This window comes from Hyperolius riggenbachi, chromosome 4 (genome assembly GCF_040937935.1).
Source record: "Hyperolius riggenbachi isolate aHypRig1 chromosome 4, aHypRig1.pri, whole genome shotgun sequence".
Taxonomy (NCBI): domain Eukaryota; kingdom Metazoa; phylum Chordata; class Amphibia; order Anura; family Hyperoliidae; genus Hyperolius; species Hyperolius riggenbachi.
The window spans coordinates 202,135,781-202,155,605 of NC_090649.1; the positions used below are offsets into that span (position 1 = coordinate 202,135,781).

The 19,825-nt window shown below is 42.6% G+C and overlaps 1 protein-coding gene across 7 annotated transcripts in view; it reads left to right on the forward strand.

The window, feature by feature from the left end:
- The window catches only part of TNK2 (tyrosine kinase non receptor 2), a 238,558-nt gene that overhangs the window by 181,620 nt on the left and 37,113 nt on the right, over nucleotides 1-19,825 (forward strand). For all 7 annotated transcript variants that reach the window (XM_068281242.1, XM_068281243.1, XM_068281240.1 and 4 more), the window contains 5 exons: nucleotides 2,860-3,012; nucleotides 5,702-5,979; nucleotides 6,567-6,693; nucleotides 9,199-9,345; nucleotides 10,285-10,379. In XM_068281242.1, the coding sequence (XP_068137343.1) occupies nucleotides 2,860-3,012; nucleotides 5,702-5,979; nucleotides 6,567-6,693; nucleotides 9,199-9,345; nucleotides 10,285-10,379 (800 nt within the window). The remainder of the gene's footprint in view (nucleotides 1-2,859; nucleotides 3,013-5,701; nucleotides 5,980-6,566; nucleotides 6,694-9,198; nucleotides 9,346-10,284; nucleotides 10,380-19,825) is intronic.

Below are 19,825 nucleotides of genomic sequence, written 5' to 3' on the forward strand. Positions count from 1 at the left end.
ATCAGGAGCCCACACGGGGCAAATTAGGGCCTGATCTGATGGGTAGGTGTGCTAGGGGGTGACAGGAGGTGATTGATGGGTGTCTCAAGGTGTGATTAGAGGGGGGAATAGATGCAAGCAATGCACTGGCGAGGTGATCAGGGCTGGGGTCTGAGGGCATTCTGAGGGTGTGGGCGGGTGATTGAGTGCCCTAGGGGCAGATAGGGGTCTAATCTGATAGGTAGCAGTGACAGGGGGTGATTGATGGGTAATTAGTGGGTGTTTAGGGTAGAGAACAGATGTAAACACTGCACTTGGGAGGTGATCGGACGTCGGATCTGCGAGAGATCTATTGGTGTGGGTGGGTGATCAGATTGCCCGCAAGGGGCAGGTTAGGGGCTGATTGATGGGTGGCAGTGACAGCGGGTGATTGATGGGTGGCAGTGACAGGGGGTGATTGATGGGTGGCAGTGACAGGGGGTGATTGATGGGTGATTGATAGGTGATTGACAGGTAATCAGTGGGTTATTACAGGGGAGAACAGATGTAAATATTGCACTGGCGAATTGATAAGGGGGGGTCTGAGGGTAATCTGAGCGAGTAGGCGGGTGATTGGGTGCCCGCAAGGGGCAGATTAGGGTCTGATCTGATGGGTAACAGTGACAGGTGGTGATAGGGGGTGATTTATGGGTGATTGATGGGTAATTAGTGGGTGTTTAGAGGAGAGTAAACGCTGCGCTTGGGTGGTGATCTGATGTCGCATCTGCGGGCGATCTATTGGTGTGGGTGGGTAATCAGATTGCCCGCAAGGGGCAGGTTAGGGGCTGATTGTTGGGTGGCAGTGACAGGGGGTGACAGGGGGTGATTGATGGGTGATAGGTGATTGGCAGGTGATTGACAGGTGATCAGTGGGTTATTACAGGGAAGGATAGATGTAAATAATGCCCTGGCGAATTGATAAGGGGGGGTCTGAGGGTAATCTGAGCGTGTAGGCGGGTGATTGGGTGCCCGCAAGGGGCAGATTAGGGTCTGATCTGATAGGTAACAGTGATAGGGGGTGATTGATGGGTAATTAGTGGGTGTTTAGAGAAGATAACAGATGTAAACAATACATTTGGGAGGTAATCTGACGGCGGGTTTGCGGGCGATCTAATGGTGTGGGTGGGTGATCAGATTGCCCGCAAGGGGCAGGTTAGGGGCTGATTGATGGGTGGCAGTGACAGGGGGTGACAGGGGGTGATTGATGGGTGATAGGTGATTGGCAGGTGATTGACAGGTGATCAGTGGGTTATTACAGGGAAGAACAGATGTAATGAATGCACTGGTGAATTGATAAGGGGGGGTCTGAGGGCAATCTGAGCGTGTGGGCGGGTGATTGGGTGCCCGCAAGGGGCAGATTAGGGTCTGATCTGATAGGTAAAAGTGACAGGTGGTGATAGGGGGTGATTGATGGGTGATTGATGGGTAATTAGTGTGTGTTTAGAGGAGAGAATAGATGTAAACAATGGATTTGGGAGGTCGGATCTGCGGGCGATCTATTGGTGTGGGGGGGTGATCAGATTGCCCGCAAGGGGCAGGTTAGGGGCTGATTGATGGGTGGCAGTGACAGGGGGTGATTGATGGGTGATTGACGGGTGATTGACGGGTGATTGACAGGTGATTGACAGGTGATCAGGGGGGATAGATGCATACAGTACATTGGGGGGGGTGGTCTGGGGGGGGTCTGGGGAGAATCTGGGGGGTTGGGGGTGATCAGGAGGGAGCAGGGGGCAGGGGGGGGGGTATTAAAAAAAAATAGCATTGACAGATAGTGACAGGGAGTGATTGATGGGTGATTAGGGGGGTGATTGGGTGCAAACAGGGGTCTGGGGGGTGGGCAGGGGGGGGGTCTGATGGGTGCTGTGGGCGATCTGGGGCGGGGGGGGGAGAAAATCAGTGTGCTTGGTGCAGACTAGGGTGGCTGCAGCCTGCCCTGGTGGTCCCTCGGACACTGGGACCACCAGGGCAGGAGGCAGCCTGTATAATACACTTTGTAAACATTACAAAGTGTATTATACACTTTGTATGCGGCGATCGTCGGGTTAACATCCCGCCGGCGCTTCCGTATGGCCGGCGGGATGTTGCGGCGAGCGAGCGGTGACAGGCGGAGGCGGAGGATCGCGTCACGGATGACGCGATCGCTCCGCCCATGCCCAAACAAGGACCGCCGCATTTTGTCAATACGGCGGTCCTTGCGGCGTCTGCTTCCCGGCCGCCATTTGTCTATACGGCGGTCGGGAAGTAGTTAAAAGGACATTTTATTGACAAGTTTGAAAATATCACTTAGGAGAAAACTCAGGAGAAAAACTTAAATGCATATGGGCCGTTGTCAATAAATTCCCCTTTTGACCACCAGCAAACAAGAAAATATTCAAGATAGTTTTGTTAGTACTTTTCACCTACTTTTTGCTACTTTTTTATTTGCAAAGTGATGAAAAGTAATTTTAAAAACAAATTTAAAAATTATCTCCTTGGAGAAAACTCAGGAGAAACGTTTAACTGCATGTATGGTCACCTTATATAAGTGAATTGTTATACACAGCCCTATGTTTTGTCATCCACATAAGTACTATGTACTGCTATAATTTAAATGTTATATTGTAAGGATAATACATTTTATTTGTTAGCTGTCCAGTTTGTCTCATATGTGTTATCTTACTTCTTCTCATGGAGTATTCCACATGGTGCATTTCATTTGTGAATGTTTATTGTTAAGAAATGATTAGCATAGCTGATATTTTACAATCTGTTATGTTTGATAGAGTTTAGGAAAGTGTGTCTGCAAGCTAAGTACCATTGGAAACAATGCACTGATGACATTTGCTATATCTCTCTTCCAAGTTTAATGTTGCAGTAAAGTGCTTGAAGACAGATGTTCTTACACAGCCAGATGCCCTAGATGATTTTATTAGAGAAGTCAATGCCATGCACTCCCTCGATCACGTCAATCTCATTAGACTGTATGGAGTCGTTCTTACACATCCCATGAAAATGGTATGACGGAGCAAGATTATTACTGTAATGTAGTACAGACCTTCAGTGTGATTATTGAGTCATATGCTTTGTGCGATTATTTAGTCATATGCTTTCTGCTTCCCTAATACATTATGCTACACATGATTTCAGCCACAAAGTATCTCAAAGGTGCAATAAAATTAACTGACTAGTCATTTTAAATTCTTTTAAGCTACGTCTACATTCTGACACGTACAGTAGGAGAATTTGCCATGGTTTGTCTAAATGTGTGTTTAACAGTCAACCTACAGTACAGTTTACTGATATAAATAGTGTTTCATTATGACCATTAAACAATTCAAGGCGCCTACAGTTGCATAAGCATTTATTCATGAACGCCCAGGAGCTCTAAACCCCATAATGCTTTATTATTAAAATTTGAAGTGTGAAAACTGAGTTTAAACCATTTACTGCCTAGCTACAGTATATTCACATCGTTGCAGTACCCCCTGTAAAGCGCAAGAACGTGATTATTAGTCAGTGCATTTGAATGAGCACAGTGCACGTGCTAACTTATGCCTGTGCTGATTAACCACCTTCCCTCAACTAGGGGTACCCAACCTAGGACCTCCGTCAGACGGAGCAGCATATCAAAATCTTCCTCCTTAGAATTGATATTATCTCCTTCACAGCGTGCAGTTCACATTAAAGTACATGAGTGTTGTACATCTCAAAAAAAAATGATTGGAGCTCTCATTGCGCAGTGCCGTTTAAAAATGTCAAAACTTTATTTAAAAAAAAAAAACACTCACCTACTTTCATAGATGATTCTGGCTTTTGGAATGTTAGAGAGGGTTCATGTATTTCCTGCCACTCCCAGCACCTCTCCTCACCAGACCTCCATGACTTCCTGGTCAGTCTCCCTCACGTGGTAGACTCCCCCTACTAATTTTGTCACTAGTTGTGACTCAGGGGACATTCTGGATGATAATTAAAATTTTACGATACCCCCTTACACTTCCCATGCCTTACTATTGTCCAGTAAGCCACCTTACTAGCCAATAATAAGATAGGACCTAGCTTGAATTCAATTTCTGGAGCCAATATGCTCCTGAGAGACTCGTGGAGGCATGTGAAAGCACCTACAGGTACATTTATATGACTGTAATACAGTGATGGTTTCAGTTTTTAGTTTGTTTATATCAGCAGCAATGTACTGTGGCTTTGAAATATATACCGTAACAATCAGTTATTGTGGCACTTGTTGCAGCATTCTTAGTCTTTAAGTTGTACTAGAATGTTAATTAAGTTGTACTAGAATGTTCATTCATAACCATTAGTACATTTTGTCTCAGGCCAACCTTACCCAATATGAGGTTAGCACACAAATTGAAAGTAACAGAGGACTTTCAGTGTTTCTAAGGAATTTAGGCTCTGTCCAGAGCTGTAACAATTCACCTCTGTAAATGCCTTCTTGCTATATACAACTCTCAACCTTCCCTTCAGGCTTTGTCATTGTCTACCTCACAGTCCAGTGTGTCTCAGCAGTGATGGACTAGCTCAGGGGCTGTCAGAACAACTATAGAGATGAAGCAATCTGCATTCTGCTAAATGCCTTCGCTTTTTCCTGTAGACTTCTGATGACAGCCGTATTGGCCCTTCTTGTCCCCTGGAGCTTCTGTATGTCTCCACAAAGATTATGAGCAACATTTTTAAGTACCCTTGCTGTAGATAATACAGTGCTTTCTGTAAAGTATATTTGCACGGATTTACTAATATGGTCCCGCTCTTCTGCATTACTTTCAAGCATATCTCCAGCCTCCACTGACCCAAGAAGTGGTAACATGTGGAATCCACAAGCTCGTACTTTTGCTGTAAAGATTGATTACGGTATATTCAGTACAATAATTAGCAGTCGGTTAACAATATTGTACATTCAAGAACAATGTAAACAGGTTTAACAGTACACTACATGTAAACATTAGTTTTATTTACCTTATATATCTTTATATGAGCCATAGCAGGACATTAATTAAAACAGAGAAAGCTGGTTTTGCAGTCAGCTTCCCTGATCACATGAAATGTGTTTTAAAGTAAACCCAAAGTTAAAATACTCTGATGAGATAAACAATTGTTATCCTCCTACTCCTAAAAATTTCTTTTTTAGATACCCCATGGTTTTATTTTATGCCTTAAATGTACAAAGTGATTTACTGTTTTGTTGTCTCTGCTCAATAACATTTAAGTGTCCTTGAGCTAAAATACATGAACTACGGTATTGACCTTTTTTTATCTATCTCCTGCAATCAGAAGCTCTTCTCTGCTAGGAAAGAATCAGTCACTTGCATGCCTGAAGGTTAACTTTTTCAGGCAGAAAAAGGAAAAAGAAACACGGCCTAGTTATTAATATGTTTGCCACTGTACATACATTATGTCACGTTACCTTTAACTGCAATTGCTAGGTCTCATGCACTTTAACTGAATGGGGCAGAAGCATAATCTCATGAGAAAATGCACAGCACACCATGATTTACACTATCCCTGTGGTGGCGTGATCTGCAAAATGTGTTCCAAAAATCGGATCAGGATGCATACCACTGAAAAAGGCAAAGTGACATCTTTGCAAAAAGTGCAGCAGTTGGTTAGCATTTTTCCTATCACGTTTCTAGATTTTGTATTTCACCATGTTACCTTATAAGTTGTAATAGCGACTCTATATATTGTTTAGGTGACAGAGCTTGCACCACTTGGATCTCTCCTGGACCGCTTGCGTAAAAACTTGGGTTACTTCCTCATCTCTACTCTGTGTCATTATGCTATCCAGATTGCTAATGGCATGGCCTATCTAGAGTCTAAACGTTTCATCCATCGGGACCTTGCAGCTAGGAACATTCTGCTGTCCTCAAATGACCTGGTGAAGATTGGGGACTTTGGGTTGATGAGAGCATTGCCAAAAAATGACGATCATTATGTCATGCAGGAACATCGGAAGGTACCCTTTGCTTGGTGAGTGTTCAACTGAAAAAGACATAGCTAGGAATGCAAAAAGGATTTTTAGTTGTACCCAGTAACTACACATTAGGGTGCAGTTTATATTTCTTAATTTAGTCCACGTGTTAAGGTTGTTCATGGACTTAGTTAAATACCCAAGTTAAACTATTGAAATAATTCTGTGCCACACAAGAAGAGTTAATTTAGCATATGTCCTGGCCTTGTCTCCATTAAGGAGATCCCCGATTAGGCAAGAGCACCTGTGATTATGGTGGCAGACGGCATTTTGTGTGCATGCTGTACATTGACAATGGTGTTTTGTGTGCATGGAGAACACTCTATTTTTAATTGATTACTCTCTATGCATTTTATTGAGACATTTTTGGAATAAATCATTCTAGCTATATAGAGTGTAATGAGTGGGGAGCGGAATCCTGGAGAATACTAAACAGTTATTCAAATACATTTTGTGCTATAAAAAACATATTACAGACATTCTCCAGACTTAAGGAAAGCTTGTTAATACTAACCATGTGATCTTTTATCTTACCTAGGCCTAGTACATAGTGTGCTCTCTTCCTAAAATCACTTTTATTTGACAGGTGTGCACCAGAAAGCTTGAAGACTCGGACATTTTCACATGCAAGTGACACCTGGATGTTTGGCGTGACATTGTGGGAGATGTTCACTTATGGTCAAGAGCCATGGATTGGACTCAATGGCAGCCAAGTAAGATAGTGTGTAGAAGGATTGTACTTAATACAGATTACTCAGAACATTGTCTACCAGCCAGCGCAGTCAGTGCTTTTCATTTTAAAATAATGCAAGCTTGATGATCCTGCAGCTGTGAAAGTATGTAAGATTAGGAAGTCTGTTGCAGAGGGTTTTCTGGCCTTAGGGAACTGATTTTTTAAGATAGGGTGGATGAGTGAATAATCCTGTATTTTATGTTATGTTTTCAAATGGTGTGGAGAATATCACAGTTTTGTATGTTTTACTTTCAGCAAAAAGCCTCCTAATGCTAACAATTTTACCTTTACATGATTATTACTGTTCTCTTTTGCAACCAAAACCTTTTGTCATGTAGGCTGACTGGTATCCACATTATTGCAACTACATCCATATTACATTTAGTCAGTCTAAAGGAGTTATCAGGCAAAAAAAAAAATGAGTTTTACTTACCTGGGGCTTCTCCCAGCACCATGCAGCCATCCTGTGCCCTCGTAGTCACTCTCTGCTGCTCCAGTCCCCCGCCGCCATTTATTATGTATTACACTTTGTCTTAATACGATTGCTTTCCACGTGGCCAGGTTAGAATTCAATAGCTTATTATTATTAGAAGTTATTTTTATTATATGGAGAACTGGTGATGGATAACCTGCTGTTTAAAGGTCCCCAACTCCTATGGCAATAGTCCTATGTATGAGCACATACAGACTGTACCTTCGGCTACAGTTTATATGTTCTGTTGCTATGGGGAGGGGAGGAGAGATGACAGTGTAGTGCATAATGGAGTGGCTTAGCTGTTGCCATTGCTTAAAGATCTGGCATATGGGATCTTCAAACAACATGGTGGGCACCTGTACACCCACTAGATTTTCATCCAAGATGACTGTCTCAAGTTGAGTTCTGTCTGACTCAGCTGTTGCTTAAAGATCTGTTGGTAGGATCCTTCAAACAACCTCTTATCCGAGATGGTCACCTCAGCCAAGCTCTAAGTAGCCTGTGCATAAAGCCTTAGGGTGTGTGTGTGTGTGTGTGTGTGTGTGTGTGTGTGTGTGTGTGTGTGTGTGTGTGTTTGTGTGTGTGTGTGTGTGTGTTTGTGTGTGTGTGTGTGCGTGCGTGCGTGCGTGTGTGTGTGTGTGTGTATGGTGTGTGTGTATGGTGTGTGTGTGTGTGTGCGTGCGTGCGTGCGCGCGTGTGTGTGTGTGTATGGTGTGTGTGTGTGTAAACTTAGATACAGGAGAACTGTCCATATGCTTTTATATAAAATTGTTATAATATTTGATTAACCCATTGATTAACTTTAACTATTTGTGGTGCGAAGAGGGCTGTAAAGCCCTAGTTTACTGCCATGGCTTTTAAAGGGGTTCTTTCGCGAAAAAAGTAGGCAGTTAAAAAATGTGACAGATGACAGGTTTTGGGCCAGTCCATCTTTTCAACGGGGATTCTCAGGGCTTTCTTTGTTTTCAACAGCATTTCCTGAACAACAGTTTAACTGCCAAAATAGCAAGATCCCAGCCGGCCTCCCTAATCACTTGCACACTATTATGTCAGTTAAATTTTGCAACTGTTGTTCAGGAAATGCTGTTGAAAACAAAGAAAGCCCTGAGAATCCCCCTTAAAGGACTTACGAGGCCAGATTTTCAAAAAAAACATAAAAAAAGTTAGATACCTGTGCGTGTTTGCAAGGCACGGAGGACGCCGTCCGCGCCCTCCGTGCCGTTCCGCCTGGTCCCCGCTGCTTAATATGCCCCCGAACGGTCCCCGACCGCGCGCCCCGGGTCGTGCTCCCCAGCCTGTACCAAGATGGCCGCCGGAGCTGGCCGCGGCTGCGCAGTCCGCATAGCCGCGAGTGCGGCTGCGCAGCTCTAAGGCCAACCCCCTGATCCACGTAACAGTAGCGTGGATCGGGGAGTTGGCCTTAGAGCTGCGCAGCCGCACTCGCGGCTATGCGGACTGCGCAGCCGCGGCCAACACCGGCCGCCATCTTTGTGAAGGCTAGAGAGCCCGACCCGGGCCGTGCGGTCGGGGGTCGTTCGGGGGCATATTAAGCAGCGGGGACCAGGCGGAACGGCACGGAGGGCGCGGACGGCGTCCTCCGTGCCTTGCAAACACGCACAGGTATCTAACTTTTTTTATGTTTTTTTTGAAAATCTGGCCTCGTAAGTCCTTTAAAAAGATGGACTGGCCCATCTGTCACATTTTTTAACTGCCTACTTTTTTCGCGAAAGAACTCCTTTAAATGCATAATGTATGGAATATATCATGATCTACATTGCACAAATGTTTGCATTTACATTATTCATTTTACCCAGCCCAGCAACAGATACAAAATTTTCTTGTAGTTTCATTACAAGGTAAAAAAAAAATATTTTACTTTTTTCATTGATAAATGAATATACCTCTCACCGTCCTATATAGATAAAGTAGGTAGAACACTCTTATAAACTTTTGAATTCAGAGTTCATCTCTGAGCTCACTTGTCTTATTTTATTTATGTTTCTTATTTAGATTCTGCACAAGATTGATAAAGAAGGAGAACGGCTGCCACGACCAGAAGATAGTCCCCAAGACATTTATAATGTCATGCTGCAATGCTGGGCTCACAAGCCAGAGGATAGACCAACGTTTGTAGCGCTGAGAGATTTCCTTGTGGAAGTAAGTCTACAGCATGCACAGTTTCTCTGGCTGTCAGAAGAGGGACAGCCTATACTTATGAGTTAAAGGATCTCATAAATGACCTATCATGCGAATCTGAATTAAATGGAGAAAGCAGTTTTACTTTTAAAGAGGAACTGCAGTAAAAAAAAATGTAATACATAAAATTGCATATTTTTTTTTACAATGTTCAATATTGTGCTAACAATTTATAAATTATGTAGTCAGTGTTTACCCATTGTAAAATCTTTTCACTCCTTGATCTGAAATGCATCCCAAGTGGCAAAATGTTTAGTCAGGCCTGTCCAGTGCATCTCTGCGGAATGTTTGTTTACTGAAAGTTCTGAAGCAAGTAGAAAATATACCTGGTCTCCCAGAATGCTCTGGGAGGAGAATTCCACATTGCTATGCAGTTTAGGCTGTGACATCACTAGGAGGGTGGGGCTACATACCAATATACAGCAATATGTAGATATAGGAATTGTTTCTGTCGCTGAAACCAGAAAAATTGCCATAAAAGTGGATAGCCTGAATAATTTACTGCACTTTTCTATGTGTCAATACAGTGACATATAGAAGTGGACCTGAACTCAGAACTTCCTCTCTGCCCTAAAAGATACGCAACAGCATAATTATCTTTAAAAGAAAAACATTTCCTTGTTAAAACTTACAGAACTCCTGTAATAAATCTGCAGTGTGTCTATTGTGTCTGCTGAGGACTGACGCATTTCTGTGATGACACAGCTAAGAGATCAGATTACACTTGTGTAATACTATGAGCAGATTGTTTAGTAAACCCTCTTACTACATGGAAGTGGTAAAACTGAAAGTGTGTAACAGGCTTAAGGGGCCAAACTGTACAACTATTTCAGTTTTTAACAGGTCATCCTGAGCATCTTATGATGCTAGCTACAATAACTTTATTCTTTGTACTTTTAGGCTCAGCCAACAGATATGAGAGCACTACAAGATTTCCAGGAGCCAGACAAGCTGCACATCCAGATGAATGATGTAATAACTGTCATCGAGGGCAGGTACCAGTTCCCTCCCACCTGGGAACTTACCATCCTTAGTTCTAGAGTCACATGTATTGAGGGTATTGAATCAATAATTACATGCTATTAAGGTGGCCATACACTATTCAACTAAGTCAATAGATTTTCCATTTTTTTTTCTACAAAATTGATTGATTGTATAGCAAAATTTTAAATTGTTCTCATTTTCTCCAGAATTTGTTGAAAAATAACTGATTGGATGTATTGAAAAAATCAGATAGAAAAATATAGAAACTGAATTTTTTATTCACTCTTTTATTGATTATTTTTTAATTCATGATGTAATGGTTCAATTTTTCTTTTGCTTCTATCAATTGCAAGTTCGATCGTCTTTCTCTGAAAGATAAAAAAGGAAAATTGAATCACATATGACCACCTCACCAGATTTAAATGAAAATATAAAAACTAATATCTGCCTATTTTATTGTAGAGAATAGAAACGTGGTGCACTATATAAATGAATGGAACTTTTTTTTAGCACATTTACAGCAAAACAAACTCAAAACATGCTGTTACCTGTTAAATTTTGATACTACTTTCCCCACCCTTTTTCAAGCTGCTGGGTGCTGAAAAGGTGTTAGGCTTCTTTCAGATGAGCAGCTGAAGGCGGTGAATTCACTACCTGCCATCTGCTCTCGTGCACTGGCTGGGCACTGGTTATCGCTCAGCAATGGCGGTTGCCATGCAGCCCCCCCCCCCCCCATAGAGTCCCATCTGAGCACGGCCATAGCTGTGCTCAGACACCACATGTTGCGGATTTCTGCTGTGGTGTAACGCCGCTGCAAGCCAAGTACTGACACGTATGATGTTGCAAATGCTGCTATTCAGCTGCACTTACATTACCGCGGAATGGCACTCTTAGCCAGCAGATGGGAAACAAACTCCTCCACAAATTGGCAGGTCAGAAAGAGGCCTTGGGATATTAAAGTCCTGTCCTCAAGGGCTGAGGTCCTCAAAAAGTTTGTCAGCAAGTGCAAAATGGGATTCTTCTGAACTAATTATTCGTTCCCAGAATGCAAGGCCCAGCAGACAATGAGAAGAGATCTCACCAGATTCAGGGAGAGAAGTGTATGCTTCAGGGAAAGGTATCTGGTAATTAGGTCAGTTTTATGCTAGGTACACACCATACAATTTCCTAGCAGATTTACCTGCCAGATCGATTTTATCCAACATGTCCAATCTGAATTTCAATTGATTTTCCAATTGTTATTTTCGATCAATTTACATAGAAATGAACGGAATTCGATCGGAAAATTGATCAAAATTCAGGTAAATCTGCCAGAAAATTGTAAGGTGTGTACCTAGCATTAGCAACTTAAAATGGTGATGAATAGGGGGTATTGTGTGCAGAACTGTTATCTGTAGGATTATTGTGTGCTGAAGTGGTTATATTGAAGTGGCATATATTGAAGCCCGATGAAGGCTTTACAGCTGAAAGCTCACTTACTCTTATTCTTTTTAGTTAGCCAATAAATGTTATCATCCTGATACAAAACTTCTTGCGTTTACTGATGGCTAACACAGTACAATACCCTACTGCTACTGAAGTGGTTAGGTAGACGTGTGTATAGTCACACTGCTTTCACATGCTTGTCAACTTCTGAAGCTGTACTGCCAGCTGCTAAGAAAACTGTCAGCTATAGCCTAGGATTTGTTTAGTACAGATTTACATAGGTTAGAACGCTATGGACAGCAAGTTACTTGTAGTCCTCCAGAGTCAAACCTGTTTGTTGCTAGCTGTACTGCACCTAGTACAGACTGAGAGAAGCGAGCGTTGTAATAACAGCCCTGGAGATTTGGGCACCACCATAGACCGTAATAGGAATTATGGCTATAGCGGTGCACAGTGAATAACGTCAGCGCCGTCAGAAGACGGAGCTCAAGTTACTTTTAAAACACTGTAATTCGGCCTCCAGCAATAGCTGGAAGCTGAATTACATAATTTCCCACTATCCACGTGGGCCTGGAGGGGGAATAATAATTAACACGGCCAGGACTTGTGCAGCAGCAGGATAAGCCATATATTGGCTGTATCCTGCGCCCAAGTCTCCCGGCGGCCAGTTCTCTCATATGCAAGAGAAGAACTGCCGGCTATAGCATTTATTCAGTGCTGACCTAAGTAACTTAGGTAGAAGTGCGAGTTCCACTATCATAGGAGTGAATGTATGCTGCTTGAGTACATATTTACTAACTGTACAAGTTCAGCATAATAGTTGTGTTATACTGTGTCCATTGCCCACCCCAATAAAAAATGACCATCACTTCATTCCAGTTTGACATTTTCACTCAGTGTCACTGTTATGCTGTCTGTATACTGTCCATTATTAAAGCCCTAGTCCACCCTCCTGGATTTTTCATTGCTAGTAAAGATGAATTATTTTCTAATTACCTTTGGTAAAGTCAGTTACATGATTCAAAGATCAGTGTACAACGTATAAATGTGCTAGCAGAATGGGAGTGTCTTTCTTTACACAGAGAAATCACCTGACTCAGTCCACATCTTCCTCTCTCCTTCCACCTGTGGAGCATAGAAAGGAAGTGGTACAGTCAGGTCTATACTGACTAGTGCCTTCTCCCAGCTTCTCCCTGATTACCTCTCACGGGTGATCACAAGGAGGAGTTAGGACACAACACAGAATTCTGTTCAGTCTATGTAGGACTGAAGCACAGAAAGTCATTTTTGCAACCCCAGCCAGTCAGGTACTAAAACAAATGAATAATGCACATGCAAAGTGGTAATTTGTTCCTTCCTTCCTTCCTTTACATAGAACCATCACCTCACCCACCTCTACTCTCAGCTTCCCCCTGTGCATTGCAAAATACAATGTATTCCACACAATTTGCATTAAGAAAACACAAGCCTGAACTAAGCCTTTAGAGTCTCAAAGCTCCATGAAGGTCCCAAGGCAAGGATGTATGTAAAATATCTGCAATGAGGGCACAGACAGCAATAATAACCTCCAAAAATGTCTTACTCTATTTCACACTACCTAAAGGAAAAATAAAATAAAATACTGGAGATGGACTCCAATACATTCCAAACAAAAGTTCCCGTAATGCATACATTTAATAAAGACGCCAGTTGAAAAGGACACAGAAAATGGCGGATAGAATACCTGTAAATTTACTGATATTCTACTACTAAATTCATATAGTAAAATATCTGTAATATTTACCTATATTTTACTGTAACCCAACCCTACTTTCACACCGAGCCCTCCATCTACCGATCCCTAACTGCCCCCCCCCCCCCCCCAGTGGTGCCTTAACCTAAGACACCCCCCTCCCCTGGTGGTGGTACCTAACCCTAAAATCTCCCCCCTCCCCCTGGTGGTGCCTAGCCCTAACAAAATCCCCCCCCCCCCAATGTGTCTAACATTAACACCCTACTCTATGCCTTACACAAATGACAATATCCCCCCCCCCCCCCGCAATACCTCCCCACCCCCCTCCAGTGCCTAAAACTGAAACCCCATCTGCAGATGCCCAATTCTACAGGACACATCTCGCGCCCTTTTTGACAGTTCCGCCCTTCTCCTAGCTAACATATTGCTGATTTTTAAAGTCATTCTAAATAAGAAAAATATGAGACTGTCTCTTAACATTCTGTCTGGACTTATTTCTGCTACAGTATGTGATGGTCTTTGCCTCTGGGAGTGCAAAGCTTTGTGCTAGCCTGTTGTGGCTCTTGCATGCTTTTACTAGGTCAGGATGTACTGCTTATGCAGTTCTCTTCCCTTTTTCCCTGAAGCTTCTTTTATGTTTTGGAAAAAAAAACATAGCTTATGTCATAGATCTTTATGCTGATATTTATTCACATTACTGGTGACTGCATGTATATGCACACATTTGTTGTGAGCATGTAATGTCTCCTTTTTAGAATGTAGTGGAAAGTCAGGGGTTACGCAGTGAATGTACCATTGACTCACCCTATGGGTAGGTTATCAGGTCTGGGTGGAGAGCTGTAAGTGAGTCATGGAGGAGCGCCCATCACAGCCACACCTCATAATTGTGCCCAGGCGTCAGGGACAGGCTGAGTAGACTGATAGCTGCAGCTAGGCTGCAGAAGGAGTGTGTGTACAGATTAACCCCCCCTCCACATGCACATGCACTCACACACACACAGTGCCATACCAGGGACGACATGATTGACAGCTGGGAGAAGCTGTGGTTTAGCTCAGCTCCACTAGAACACCCTCATTACATATGCTCATCTAGTTCACAGTTTAATACTAAGACACGTTAGGAAGGTAAAACACATCTATATATTTAGAGGAAGTGTTTTATGGAAGACAGATTAGTTGTGTTTCTTGTCTATTGCCTCAGAACTTGCTGCAGGCATTATTGCCCTTTGCCACAGTAATTTATTTTTAGATCCATGTTTTTGGTATTATTTAGTCAGTGTTAAACACTATACAACAGCAACATTCCGTTTTATTGCAATTCAATAAAAACGGTTTTACAGTTTCTTCTTTATTTGAGCGAGAAATATGATTGAATTTCCAGTTTGTTTTTCTTTTAAGATTCTTTATTTTGAAAGAAGTTTTTGTTACAACTGCGAGAATACATAAATATCACATTGGCTTCAATTCAACAGGCATTACCGCATTCGGTAATGCTGAAAATAGCTGACTTTATTGAGCACTTAGGAAAATGTCAATTCATCAAAGCTGTTACCGCATGAAAAGCTGAAATTACTGAGCAGTGAGGTAAATTACCGACTTGTGAGGTAAATACCTCAACACATGTCAGTAAATGTCAATTCATCAATGTTACAGCATTCGGTAAAACACAGAATCATGTGCAGTGATTACCTCCAGCTCTCCTCTATCGGTAACCAGCTTCGAATGCCTTCCCTGTGGATGTCCCCATGATTGACAGGAGCAGGCAGCCAATATAAAGAGCCCCTGTTTCCTGCAAGTGCTGCTGATAGGTTGCCCAGGCTTCTTGGGTGGAACAAGCTTTTACACCCCCCCCCCCCCAGGCAGCGAGCAGAGAGAAAAGAACAAAAGATCTTTTCCTGGTACCCTTCGGTAGTGTAACCCCTCGAGTTCCTGATTGAACATGCAGAGATGCTAGTGGGAGCTGGTGGGGAAATGACCTAAGTAGGGCATGTGTAATGTTTCTTGGCAATTTACCTAAGCTGTGGCAAGTAAATATAATGTTACAACTAATGGGACAGATTTAGAGTGAGCAGAGTCAGTATAACATGCATATCTAAAGGGATGTCGGGATGACTCTTTTCCATTGCAATGCCCCCACTGCAGGGAGAACAGCGGTAACAACACAGAACTGCTGTTACCTCTTCTGTAAATTACCGAATATCTACCACACATGTGAAAATATTGATGAATTAGCACACATAAGTCTAAAATACCGAATGCGGTATTTTAACGACTTGGTTTTAGTTATCAAACAGCCTTTGATGAATTGAAGCCAATTGTGTCAGTTACACATATGATAGCACATAAAGGCCTTGATTCATCATTGTCTTTGCGATAACTTTTTCCAGTTCGTTAAATTACCGAATTCGAAGTTTATTGGTTTCTAGTTGTATTCATCAAGGTTTTTCTGCATTCGGTGTGACTTCGATAAAATATCGATAACAATGTGGTAACCATTCGGTAACATGTCGATATTTCCATTTTACAGTGGTAATTTAACACAAGGTCATAAGATTCCCGTGGAATTGTGGGTAAAAAGGCAGTCCTTTGAACACCACGTAGCAACATTCCGAATAAGGCTTAACACCTGACCCAGGATTTTGAAAGTGGCTTGGGACAATCCCACAATTTTGCCAGCTACTGCTTGATAGGAGCCTTTGCTGAAAAAAATGTAGTGCAGCTAGCAATTTAGTTAACCCTGGCATTGCCTGTGTTCTCTTACAAGATGATTCAAGAGAAATGCCGATGTCCTGTTATAGCAAATAAATCTATTCTCTTGCAAATTGATATGGTTCTAGACCTTATTCTTGCCCTTCTGCGCCTTTGAATCACTCTCAGCTGATACATAACCACTTCAAATGGCTCCATCTTCTCTGTCAGCAATGATCTGACAGGAATAACAGAGCAGTGACGGAGATAACTAATCCTAAATGTAACGCTAAACCACGCCCACTTTCATTTTAATGAATTGCACTTTCTTCCGTATTATCACATCATTACCGAATGCTCGCTAACAGCTGTAGATAACTTTGTTGAATCCTGAAATCAACTTATCGAGTTCGGTATTTTACCGAGCTGACGGTAATTGATTTCGATAAGTCTTGATGAATCGAGGCCAAAGTCGGTTGCTCTCCAGTGCTACCAGCTAATATTCCAAGGCACAGTGTTAAAGGGATACTGTAGGGGGTCGGGGGAAAATGAGCTGAACTTACCCGGGGCTTCTAATGGTCCCCCGCAGACATCTTGTGCCCGCGCAGCCGCTCACCGATGCTCCGGCCCCGCCTCCGGTTCATTTCTGGAATTTCTGACTTTAAAGTCAGAAAACCACTGCGCCTGCGTTGCCGTGTCCTCGATCCCGCTGATGTCATCAAGAGCGCACAGCGCAGGCCCAGTATGGTCTGTGTCTGCGCAGTACACTCCTGGTGACATCAGCGGGAGCGAGGACACGGCAACGCAGGCGCAGTGGTTTTCTGACTTTAAAGTCAGAGATTCCAGAAATGAACCGGAGGCGGGGCCGGAGCATCGGGGAGTGGCTGCGCCAACACAGGATGTCTGCGGGGGACCATTAGAAGCCCCGGGTAAGTTCAGCTCATTTTCCCCCGACCCCCCTACAGTATCCCTTTAAGTGACATTAACATGCGCCATTCTACCACAGAGTGAGCTTGGGTTGAATTTCCTGTTTCTATTGATATAAGACGATCTGGAGTGGTGGATTTTTCTGACAACTTAATGGTGTAGGATAGATTGTCGATTTCTATTTTGCATCTCTATTGTATTTCTGTTTGGTGTTAGTGTTACTATTGTAGTATTATAGAGCCAATCACATTTTTCTGAGTTTTCAGTAATTTTTTTTCATACTTGGAGAAAAATTTAATACATATATGTGATATATTGGTCAGATATAAAACAATTACATTAGTCCTTAGCTGCCTGAAACCTCTGTGATTGGAGAGGCCATCTGAAGTAGGCTAATAAAACCTCTGCTAAACTTTTAATATAAAAAGAAAAGGTAAAATTGACGTTTTTTTAATAACGAGACACATTCTTGGCATGCATTTTTAATGTGCCTTTGAGATGCCATGGGTGCTAAATATGGTGCTCTGTTCACTTTAAACAATACCAGTATTGTTTAAAAGGAAATAAATTTGACAGCCTACATATCTGTCTCACTATAGGTGTCCTTTAAAGTGCACTTGACGTGGGAGTGATGTGGAGGCTGTCATAATACCAGTTGCCTGCCAGCCCTGCTGATCTATTTGGCTGCAGTAGTGTCTGAAGTACACCAGAAACAAGCATACAACTAATCTTGTCAGTTCTTACAATATTGTCAGGAACACCTGATGCATGCTGGTTCACTGTCTATGGCTGAAAGTATAAGAGGCAGAGAATCAACAGGACAGCCAGGCAACTGGTTTAGTGTCTGTTCAGCAATCACTCATATCTTCTCAAAACAAGTTTTGCTGTACAGTATCTACATTGTTCATTTTTGCCTTAAAATCAGACTGTCTGAAGTTATTTGTGTTGCGGTTGTCTGTAGTTTTTGTAGTTTAATTGTGGAATGCACCAGATGCTTTGTAAACTTCCAACAGGTATTTCTTGTGTGCTTCTACATTTTTATAAATCTGCCACTTTGTCAAGGAATGGGTTAAGTGTAAAACACGAACTTAAATGCACTCATTTCCTTTGACCTGGCCTGTGTACCAATGGCGTGCTGCAGCTTAGATACACTCTTACACACCCACACACTGCTCCCATTCCTGCTGGCAGCCACACAGCGGGGGCAGGTGAGCTGATCTGCACAGAAGGGATGGGTTACAAGTGCAGGGGGGAAGGGGAAAGAGGTGTAAGAGCCTCAGGGACAGAAGTCCTGCCAGTACAGGGGACAGAGGTTGCACTTCATTATCTGGGACTGTGTAAGTAAACTACACTTTGTAAAGCTGAGAATTTTAACCTAAAGCTTGCTGTTGGTAAATTCACTTGATCTAGCCTTGCTGGCGCTAGCTATATTATGAGGCTACAGGGTTAAATAATTTTGTAATATGTTGTTAGCTATGAATTGGTAGTAGCATTTTTAGTAGAGAGACTGTATTACTGTTACATTTTTAATAGCCAGCTTATACCCCAGGGTACAATTGTACAGTTATAAGTGTTTCTGCTGGTTTCTCCTGTATTTGTAATTAATAGATATTTTCCTGTTAATAACAAAAGCACAAGTAACATTTCTGCTGATTTAACATACATTTTACTGTTGTGTTGTGCTATTAACAGATTTTCCTATAGGCAAATATTACAATTCTCCACATAAACTAGGCTAGGCACATGACTACGATAGGGATTACCGTAGATTGTTAGCCCCTTCGAAGGACAGTTAGTAATAGTCATTTCTCATTTCACCCTGTGAAGCACTGACGAAAATGACAGCATTTTATATGTACATGGTAATAAAATGAATGTTAATAGAATACAGCGATTTTTTTTATGTTGCAGAAAGTGAGTTAGCTCAGTGTTTTCTTACTTATCACGCCTGACCTGAACTTCGGTCCTGTGGTGTCCCACACCCTTGTCTGGTGACATTTTTGACAACTTTCAGAAGCAAACGAGTAAAGCCTTTTCCTTACTCTGAGTTGAGATGCAATGAACTTGCAGTTGTCAGCACCTGTTAATAAATGGATTGCCCTGCCTGTTTGAGACAGGGCTGCATGCCATGCTGTGCCAGGCAGTGTGTGTAGGAGGCAGACAGACCTACTGCATAAATTGGCTCTGCACTTCCATCTGCCATGAGTATAACATCCCCGGCAGTAGGAGGATACCTGTCACATCATGCCTGTTGCCCCCTCAGCTGCTGACGTTTTCAGCCAGGTAATTAGTGAAAGGGAAGGAATTTCAGAGAAGGCAGGAAGGAGTGCTTGTGACAGATGAAAGTCTTAGGGATTGTGCTGTGTCTGTGCGTGCCTCTACGGGGATGACAGGAAGACAGGCTGACTCACTCTTTACTATGCATGCACCCACGTGTTAATTGGCCAAATACTTAATCGTACAAACTGAACACGTAACCACTCCAGTAATATAAACCTGTACTACTGAGGAGGTAGACATCTGTTCCAAGCTGTGACTAGCACATTCTGAGGGTGAGTCAAGAAAGAACTGAGGACTTAGCTTTTAAAAGCATATATTCACTTCTTGTATTATTCCAAACCAGTATACCTGTCCTGTGTTTCCCCTACCCACAAAATAGGTATCACTTTTGCCGAGTGAAGCATT